We start from the raw sequence: 10,821 nt of genomic DNA, 5'->3' as shown, positions 1-10,821 counted from the left end.
TCCAGTGCACTCACATCAGAATAACTTATAGATTTGTTGTTAGAATAATCGATTAATCGAATAAATAATCATTAGATTAATTCATTAGAAAATAACTGTTTGGTACAGCACTACTACATGTACACTTTATAGAAATCTGTAGTCAACACTCATACAGTATGTTTCAGTGTAAACGTTTTGTTTTGTCATGGCCTTACTGCAGGCTGCCTGGCTGCTGAAGGCTGTGACGTGCATCGACCTGACCACGTTGGCTGGAGATGACACACCGTCAAACGTTCATCGGCTCTGTGTTAAAGCCATCCAGCCCATCCGATCGGACCTGCTAATGAAAATGGACATGCACGACAAAGGTGTGCTCTCACTGCTCTCCACTTCTGTCACTGCAGTGCCTTGTTAGAAATGTGTTCATAATGTTGTGAGTCTGTGTGGGGAAACTAAAGGCTATGTTCACACTTCAGGTCAAGGTGCAGGTAACGGTTTATTCTTGCAGCTGATGTTAACCTGTCAGTCCGTACATGACCAGCAGAGGGAGACACAGAACAGCTGATCTGGGTGTAAAGCCTTCCTGTGTTCTGTTGCAGGAATAACCACAGCCGCGGTGTGTGTGTATCCAGCTCGTGTGGCTGATGCTGTCAAATCACTGAAAGCAGCAAACTCTAGCCTACCTGTTGCCTCAGGTACCTTACCTGCAACTTTATCACACCTGTTTTAATGCTTACTAATGCAGAATTATTACTCAGCAAAAACTAATTGTTTTTTTTTTATTATTATTTTTTTGTCAGTGAATTTCCTCTTAAAAACACTCACTGTATAAAAAGTCCCYTTGGTTTCTCCTCACTGTGTGACAGTCTGTGTCTTGGTTCCCAGTTGCCACTGGTTTCCCAGCAGGACAGACTCCACTGGAGACCCGCCTGCAGGAAGTCCTCCTGGCAGTAAGAGACGGTGCTACAGAAATCGACATTGTCATCAACAGGACGTTGGCTCTCACAGGACAGTGGGAAGGTGTGTTGTCTTACTGTTGGTCTTTCAGCTCAGTTTATTTCCTTTAAACATAATAAAAGGGTTATAAATTGACCAGATATTTGTTTGGTGGTTTGTCTTCCCTCTCCGCAGCCATGTACAGTGAGCTGCAGCAGTTTCGACAGGCCTGTGGTGAAGCCCACATGAAGACCATCCTGGCTACTGGAGAGCTGGGAACATTCACTAATGTCTACAAAGCCAGCATGGTGGCCATGATGGCTGGTCAGTGTCACATCTCAATGAGTAGCAATGCTTTTCGTTATTTCTAGCATGACAACTGGTAAAGAGAGAGTTTAGACATTTTGAAGTGACTTTCTGCGGAAAAGTTATAAAAAATATTGTAACTTTTTGAACAACTTTAGATCAAAGACATGAGCTTATCTGAAAACAGCCAACACCGAAGTGATTACGTCAATTTAAAACAGCTGTACCATTCAGACTTCCTTGGTGTTGGACTACTTGGTGTTGGTCCACTTGGTGTTGGTCCACTTGGTGTTGTACCAATTTGTGTTGTACCACTTGGTGTTAGACTACTAGGTGTTGGACCATTTGGTGTTGGACCAATTTGTGTTGTACCACTTGGTGTTAGACTATTTGGTGTTGGACTACTTGGTGTTGAACCACTTGGTGTTGAACCACTTGGTGTTGTACCACTTGGTTTTGTACTACTTGATGTTGGACCACTTGGTGTTGTACCACTTGGTTTTGTACCATTTGGTGTTGGACCACTTGGTTTTGTACCACTTGATGTTGGACCACTTGGTGTTGTACCACTTGGTTTTGTACCATTTGGTGTTGGACCACTTGGTTTTGTACCACTTGATGTTGGACCACTTGGTGTTGTACCACTTGGTGTTGGACCACTTGGTTTTGTACCATTCGGTGTTGGACCACTTGGTGTGGGACCACTTGGTGTTGTACCATTTGGTCTTGGACTACTTGGTGTTGGACCACTTGGTGTTGGACCACTTGGTGTTGGACCACTTGGTGTTGGGTGTTGGACCACTTGGTGTTGTACCACTTGGTGTTGGACCACTTGGTGTTGTACCATGGTATTAGACCTCTTGGTGTTCAACCACTTGGTGTTGGACCACTTGGTGTTATGGAAACAGTGCCATCAGGAGATTCTGTAGTTCAATGCCCACATGGTAGGCCTGTCACAGTAAGCAATAAATGAATGAATTGTTTGTTTTCCTCATGTCACCCTCTTTTCTCCTCCTCACTGTAGACAGGAGTGAACTCCTGCATCAGGTATCTGCCAGGCTCATGTAGCCTGAGACCTGTGAACAGACGTTTAGCTAGAGGAGCATCTTTGGTTTTCTGATTATTTCTTTTAGCTGGCAACGCCTCAGGGCACCATGCTGAACCTTGGGTCTGCTGAGATTTGTTTTTGTTTTTTTTACACTACGTAAATTTAGTAAACTTTATAAGCAGTGTGCAGATGACTGTAGTTAATTCATTAAGTCAGAGGACGACATAAAAAATAAATTGTGCTGACTTGGATAGGGTCAGGTAGCAATGTTAAAGCTTCAGTAGCTGTGATTTGTTGTTTTCACAAACTCTGCTCCTGGTCCCTCTGTAACTTTATGTAAAATTTTCAGAAATTTTGTAAGCAGTGGTAATCTCAATTGTTTTATCAAGTCAGAGGAAGACAAAGAATAATTTGTGCTAGCTTAGATAGAAGAGGTGGGAAAAAAATTAAATGTTACATTATCTGTTGATAGAGGGGAGTAATCATTTAAAATGGTCTTCAAACAACATTATCATTTATCACAATAATTTCTGAGACAGTTTATTATCCAGCAAAATTTGTTATGACAGGCCTACATGTGGGCAATAATAGTTTTAATGTTTGGGAGAAATGACCTTGATCAGAACTCTTGTGGGGTTTTGTTATTGGACTTCTGTGCTGTACATGGATTGCCCATACACCCCATGTTGGAGCATTGAGGTGGTCCAGACGTAGAAGTAGTTGGTCAGCTAAGAGCACAGCTTGATCATCAGCTTTGTAATCGTATCATCTAGGGCTGTGTATTGGCAAGAATTTGGCGATACGATACATATCATGACAGACGGGTCATGATACGATATATCCCGATATATTGCGATACTGTAAGCAAGGTGATATATTGCGATATATTGTGATTTTTTGGTCCAAAAATTCTATTAAATAAAAACCTCTTACTGGAAAAAAAATGAAAAACCAAAATTCTTTGTCTCAGAAAATTCAATTACATAGACATGCGCTAGCCTTCTGTAACGTGAGGGCTGACTGAAGTTGGAAAAAAGAGCGCACGAGACACTTAATTTGGTTTAAAATACAGACATTCTGACAAAACTGTTTGTAACCTCACCTCAGCTTAGAAGGCAGAGGGTGTCGGTCTTTTCCGCTCAGATTCAGCTATCGGAGCATGAAGCTAATGTTTACTCACAATGCTAATGCTACCCTTACTCTCTGGTGCTCAAGAGGTAGAGGAGCCAAATGGCTGGTTCACTGCTGCCAACTAGTGGTCAGAGGCTGAACTACAACATAAAAATGATCGGCTGGCAGGAAAGTTGACATTTTAAGCCTTAATTAAATATCGATAAATTACTTTAGAATATCGATACAGTATCGGGAAATGAAATATCGCGATATTTCAGTGTATCGATATTTTCTTACACCCCTAGTATCATCAGACCTGCAGACCTGTGCCTTGTAGATCAGTGGTTCACAACCTTTTTTAGACTTGTGTACCCGTGAGCCATTTTCTTAATACCACTAGTACCCGTCAGTCAAAAGTAATGATGATTCCCCAAAACTATAACATACTAGAACTGATTATTAAACGAAAATTATTTATTTAAACCCCAGAACATTTAATTCTCAGGCATTTTATTTTGTTCAACTCAAATTAAACATAAAGATAAAAATGTTGCCTTGAAAGAGAATAGGTATTTAAAGAAATAAACCAGGTAATAGCATGTGCAGAAAACAGCAGTGTCCAAAATACATGAGAAACTCACCCAAATGAGCAAATTCACTGAGATTCCACATTTTATACTGGATTCCATTTTGTGTTAATTCCGCATTGCGGAAATCATAGGGTCCTACATATCCCAACCCTATTTTTATTTATTTATTTACACACTTGGGAATTTTTTTCCACGTACCCCCCTGTAAAATGCTCGCGTACCCCAAGGGTTACACGTACCCCTGACTGGGAATCATTGTTGTAGATGAACATTCAGTGGCTACTTTTTTCTAGTTTCATTTAAAATGGAAATCCATCTCGTGCTTCTTGAGATATAACAAACAGACCCATGAACACAAACCAACACACAGACGGCTAAAAACATTAACACCCAGAGTCTTGTGAAGATTAGTGTACAGAATAATTCAACTGCTGTTTAAACCCGAGCTTAAATGTTTCTGGCTCCATGTTCAGAAATAAAAATWAATTCTCCTTTTCATTTTCTACCTTCAAGATCATCGTCATCTCTTCGCTTACAAGTTTTGATTTCTAAACTTTGTGCTGAAAATGGATGATAAATTTTTGGACTGCTCACAAACTAATGAAAGACTTCACTGCCCAAAAAAAGACAAGATGAACATTTCTTCGTTCATTAAAGATGTGTCCTGCTCGTCTTTTTTCAGTCAGGTCTTTTTTCAATCCTCTCCCTCTTTCTCAAAGTGGCACACAGTTAAACATTCATTATGGACAGTCTTAATTAGCAGATAATGGATAATAGTTATTAAATGTGGGCGGTGACAATGAAGCTCCATTTATTTGGCTGAGTAGCTGAGTGAAACTGCATGTATCACAACCTAATAGGTGAAATTATCATTCAATTTCAAGAATCTCATGCAATTTATAGAAGCACAGGGAGATTAAGAAGCCAGTGTGGAGACAAATGCAATGTATTATTCTAATGACCTCTAGTAAGGTCCCTGACAATCTGGTTCTGTAACCGACACATTTTTGTGTGTGTGCATGTCTTTGTATCGGTGATGAGACAAATTTTAACATTATACTATGCTTATGAGGACATTTTGTCATTTTGTGGACATTTGCTTGGCCCAAACAATGGAAAAAACGTCACTTGTGGGTCAGGGTTCGGCTGTATAAGACAATGCAACATCCATCAAATATAGAGAGACGATTGGGTGTATTGGATATAACTGCAGTCAGGAGGACCAGAATATTTCAGTTTGAGTAACAGCCTCTGGAAACCAAAATCCCAGAACAAAACCAACAGACTGAGCAGTTTCRTTTTTAGTTTTAAAATACACTGCCTGGCCAAAAAACAAAAAAGAAGGTAGAAACCCTAATGACCAATCTTAAATTCTGTTTTTGTTCTTGACCCAGGCAGTAACAACTGTTTCTAATTGTTTCTCTTCACAGGTTCAGACTTTATTAAGACTTCTACAGGAAAGGAGTCTGTTAATGCTACTTATCCTGTAGCTGTGGTGATGGCGAGAGCTATCCGGGATTATTATTTAATGACAGGCCACAAGGTAAAGTTCTACCTTTTTACTTTTGAAAATTTGTTTAACCGTAAAACTTCACTGAAGCTGCATAGAAGTTAAATTTTTTAATTGGAGAGTAACTATTTCAAGTCATCAAGTTTTCAGTTTCTTATGTGTTGTTAAATTTATACATACCTCATGGGTTGTAGGTAAAATTGAATAAAATCATTCTTTTTCATCCCTCCTGAATGTTCCCTTTGCGCATGTGCCGTTCCAATAAATAGTGTCAACAAAGTCACAGCTGTGACTCGTCAGATGATTACCTAAATGTGAAACAGGCCGGTTTCATCTGAGGCTCTGCTCATTTTTTTTTCTTCTTGAATGTGGTTCGTTTCTTTGCTAGGCATCAGGCTTTGCAAAGCTTGGAGCATTATTACTGTTGCTGGATGCTTGCTGGCTGGAATGGCAGGGTATTGCCCTCCTGGGGCTATGATGATTATATCTTTGTAAAGTTATGTTGCTGTTTGCTGATGAAGAGAGCTTTTTACCCCCAGCTTCTTTCTATGGTACTTTAACTTGGAGTGTATACCAGCAGTTGAATCCGCTATTGCCTCACTCATTGTGTTACCATATGAAGCCTTACATTGGGATGTTGAATGCCCGTGAGCTCAATGTTTAATTACAGATGATCTCCTCTGTAAATCCTACAGCGCTGGAGCACGTGCTGGCTGCCTTGGCAATTCCTTGGTGCATCTCGTGTGCCCTCTCTGCCTCCTTCAGGACACTGGTGGGAGGGCTGCCACGATTAGTCAATTAATCGACGACTAATCGATTATTAAAATAATCGATGACTAATTTAATAATTAATTAATCGTTTTTTGGTTGTTTTTTTTGGGGTGTTTTTTTTACTTTGTTTTTCTCTTCAAACTGCTTTGACACCTTCCACTGCCACGTCTGCCTTTCTGTCCTTGACACACATGCACAGTAGTGGTAACTGGGGTAGGCCGTGGACGTCACAAGACATTATACAGACAGGCTCTGGTATCATGGCTACCCAGCAARGGAGCTCAAAAGTGTGGGATCATTTTAAGAAAATGGAAGAGAAACCTGTGTAATATCTGCAGAGCAGAACCTGCCTTCCACAGCAATTATTTTTAGTTAGCATATAGCTAAAATCTAATGATGGTTATATAATAGCAGCTGCATTCTGGCGCGATAAGCTATATGTTTTATATTCAATTAAAGTATGATCTGATTAGTCGACTAATCGAAAAAATAATCGGTGATTAATCGATTATAAAAATAATCGTTTGTGGCAGCTCTACTGGTGGGACAACTGCAGCAGTCAGTTTTAGTGATGCAGCACTTCAGGGCCCTTTGCGGTCATGACCAGAGAGCTTGGGCATGTGATGTATTACCTAGTCCAGGCTCGTCGTCAGGTCTGATTGTTGCAGTCTACGTTGACTGAAATATCCCGAAGGACCCTTAAGAGTGTTCCTGTGTTACTGGGGTAGCTGTTCGGTTCAGGGGCCTTGGGGGCAGACTGTTCAAGTGCAGCAGACTAACCTTAGTAGGGTTATTCCCCCTCTCACCTTATTGGGGTGGCAATAGGTCTGGTGGCTCTTCAGGCTGTGCAACAGAAACCCAGCAGGGGCTTTTATGAATCAGCCTGCCATCCAGCTAGGTAGGCCAGGGCCTCAGACCTCGCAACCCCCCACCCCAGGACCTCCAGATGTCTTAAGGTATGGAAATGATGCCACCAGGCTGACCGTCAGATATTTTTCCCATCAGCAGCTCAGTTGCTGGGCTGCTCATGTTGTAGATCCATGGGTGGTTGCCACTTTGACGCATGGTTACCGGTTACAGTTCCGACGGTGGCCTCACTTCTACCACTGGGTCAAGATGTCTGTAATCAAAGACCCGGTGAAAGCCCTAGCACTAGACCAGAAGTTTTCCATCCCKCTGGCCAAGGGTGCAATCGAGGCCGTGGATCCCCTGTGGTAACCCAGAGTCTACTATTTAACATACTTCCTCGTGCCGAAGAGGACAGGTGAGCTTTGTCCCATTTTGGATCTGAGGGTACTCAACCAGTATTTGAAGGTGCTGCCTTTTCACAGGTTCGGGACATCAGAGGTTTTTCAGGCTGTAGCAAGGGAAGAGTGGTTTACATCAATAGATCTGACAAACTCATATGCCTAGACCATCGTCACATTCATGTTTCGGGGTTGCCATTGTCAATTCTGTGTACTCCTGTTCGGCCTCTCCCTTTCCCTGAGAATATTTATTTGGTGTGTGAAAGCAGCTCTCTCTCCCCTGCAGGCCAGCGGAATGAAGGCACTTCTGTATCTCAACGATTGGCTTCCTTACAACAGATGGTAGCTCCACAGGATGGGGCACTGTGTGGCAACACAGACAGGGTCACTGGGGTCAAAGGGATAGCTACAAACATAAATGTACTGGAGCTGTGTGCTGTACATTTGGCTTTTACCAGATTTGGCCAACRTATGGCACTCCCTCACAGGGGCATGGGGTGCACTGGGCCAGGATGCGTTGACCCATCTTTGATTAAAAGTCCTCTGTTGCTGGTGGTTCTGTACTGCCCAGCACAGTCATGATTCCCATTGCTACAGAGGCTATGTTGCAGTGTCCCATGATGTCTTCTGACCAGGGGGGACCTTCTGTCTCAGTTGGGGGGCAGATGTGACACCCAAATCATCAATGGTTGTGGATGTTAATGTGGCCACTGGGGGCTTGGGCTACAGCTGACTGGGTACTCTGATCTCATTAGACACACTGTTTTAAGTGCCGGGGCACCGTCGTCTTGCCAACAGTATGAAAACAGGTGGGATCCATTCTCCCAGTGTTGTTCTGCCCATAATGAGGATCTGGATTCCTGTCCAATACCTATGATCCTGGAGTTTCTCCAATCTCTCCTTGATAAGGGTCMCTCTCCTTCAAGGCATAAGGTGTATGTAGCGGTATTATTGTGTAGTAATGCTGGTATTGATAGCTGTACATTGGAGAGCCTTAAGTTAGTTTCTCTTTTCTTGCATGGTGCTCAATGGTTGTGCCCACTGGCAGTTCTGCAAGTACGTGTTTGGGATTTTCCCGTGGTGCTCGAAGCTCTGTGCCATCCTCCATTCGAGCCTCTGGTGCAGGTGGACCTCAAGTGGCTCTCATGTAAGACTGCTTTTCTGTTGGCTATTCCTCAACCAAGAGGGTTGGTGAACCCTACATGGTTTTTCTGTCAGTCTTTCATGTCTCAGATGAGGTTCGGATGGCTGTGGTGTTACTTTATGGCCAAACACTGCATTTGTGCTAAAGATTTTATCTCGTCATTGTAACCAACCAATTGAGATTGGCACAGTTCCAGCCTACGTCAGGAGCAGCTGGGGATAAGCCTGAGTTGTTGTATCCAGAGGGTGATGGAGGCATATGTGTTGCCTACTGCAGGTGTGAGACGCTCAGACCAGCTGTTCTTGTGTTATGGAAGCCCTAGATTGGGTCATCTTCTTCAGCGCCTCTCCCATTGGACTGTGGATATCATTTGTCACATGTACTGTGCAGAATGCGGCTCCCTGCCAGTTGGCATCAAGACYCACTCTACCATGAGCGTTTCTGTTCCTGGGCAGCTTTGAGAGGGGTCCAGCTGGAAACTTGATCTGCTGCGGCGTCCTGGGCCTCCCCGAGCATGTTTATCAGAGTTTACCATGTCAGCGTAGACGCCTCTTATCCGCTCTTAACCTCCAGAGCTTCTTTGTCACTCAGAATCCTTGCATTTTGCGAGAAATTCTGTAAGAGCAGAGCCTCGGATGATACCTGCCTATATTGAATCTAGGTAATCATTGGATGGATCACAGCTGTGATTTTGTTGACACTGTTTACTCAAATGGCGCACATGCGAAGAGAAAATTCATTGCTTTCAGCACTGCCCCCTGGTGGCCTTCCAGGATTCATAGAACATAGAATAGTCGTAGTCAGTCTTACTTGCAGGTTATCGGTCCTTCAACAACATAATGACTCCAAACATACATGTGCAAGCTTTTGACAATGGCTGAAACAGAAACATCCTCATTGACTGGGAAACAGGTCAGAGTTGAAGGAAAAATGGGTGAAGCAAAAAAAAAAAAAAAAAAAAAGAAATTGGAAAAATCTGTTGAGGTTTTCCAGAGATTTGAGACAAGGATGAAGGTCCACTTCCAGCTGGGTAATGATCCTAAATGCAATGCTCCATTGTCTTAAAGAGAACCAGTTAAATGTTCTGGAATGGTCCAGTTAAAACCCAGACCTCAGTCTGGCTGAAGATCTGTGGTTTGATTTAAAGGTTCCTGATATCTGCTGTGGTAGAGTCAGCAGTGTTGTGTCAATATGTTGGTTGTTATTTGCTCTCCGACACAGCTGAAGCAGTTCTGTAGTGAGTGTAACAAACACACACCTGCCTGCTGCAGTAAGMTGTTGATGTGTTCTTGTAGGTGGGATTTAAACCAGCAGGGGGGATCAGAACAGCACAGGAGTCTCTGGTGTGGCTGGCTCTAATTAAAGAAGAGCTGGGCAACGATTGGCTCCATCCTCACCTGTTCCGCCTGGGAGCCAGCAGCCTGTTGGCTGACATCGAGAGGCAGGTGAGAGCGGACGTCACACAGGATCCAGATACTTCACACCTAATATTTATTTAGGCTTACAAATGTGTTTTTTATATTTGCCTGTACAGATCTACCACCATGTGACAGGACAATATGCTGCCTTCTATGAGCTGCCAATGGCTTGATGTCAGTCCAGTTCCTGTAACCAAGCCTCAGACACTTTCCATAATGCAGTGATTTAAAGTTATTTTAATGTTCAGAGACTGGAGTCATTCCACYTAAAGTAACATTAACTTTGTCACTTTACTTTTTGGTTTTCTTACTGTTAAATCACAATCTGTAAAAGAACTGTTTCACACTGTTGCACAGCATGTAATAAAGTAATCAAATCTCTGAAGATATTTTCAAAGATTCAAATGCAGCTGATGCTCAGATCTCTCCATCCCTTCTGTAACCTGAGCTCAGACAAAATGCCCACYTTTTGATGTATGAAGTATCTAAAACATGATTAAATCATGTTAAAGCTGCTGCCAGTGGTTTGTTATTGATGAAACTGGTTCATTTTTATGTTTCTACGCTGTTTTATGTCAGAGATATGACAAATTAAAAACACTCCTCACTTCAAGTGAAGAGAAGGAAATTAAAATTCAACAAAAGTAGGAATTTTAATGTTTTTAATTTCTGGTGAAGCTTGAAGGGGACATATCTGCAAAATCATTTTTTAGCCATTACAGCGGGTAAAATAAGTATTGCACACATCACCATTTT

General features: G+C 42.3%; 1 protein-coding gene across 1 annotated transcript in view; it reads left to right on the top strand.

Moving 5' to 3' along the window:
* Window positions 1-10,454, top strand: part of dera (deoxyribose-phosphate aldolase (putative)) — a gene marked incomplete in the record, with an annotated part of 16,389 nt that extends 5,935 nt beyond the window's left edge. The window contains 7 exon segments of the mRNA XM_014014569.1: window positions 203-350; window positions 582-677; window positions 868-1,002; window positions 1,114-1,242; window positions 5,406-5,518; window positions 9,943-10,092; window positions 10,182-10,454. Coding sequence (XP_013870023.1) covers window positions 203-350; window positions 582-677; window positions 868-1,002; window positions 1,114-1,242; window positions 5,406-5,518; window positions 9,943-10,092; window positions 10,182-10,238 — 828 coding nt within the window.
* Window positions 10,455-10,821: the final 367 nt, after the last annotated feature.

This window comes from Austrofundulus limnaeus, unplaced genomic scaffold (assembly GCF_001266775.1).
Source record: "Austrofundulus limnaeus strain Quisiro unplaced genomic scaffold, Austrofundulus_limnaeus-1.0 Scaffold116, whole genome shotgun sequence".
In the NCBI taxonomy this organism is placed as follows: Eukaryota; Metazoa; Chordata; class Actinopteri; order Cyprinodontiformes; family Rivulidae; genus Austrofundulus; species Austrofundulus limnaeus.
Note: the sequence above shows the minus strand (reverse complement) of the source record. Positions and strands in the feature narration are given on the sequence as shown.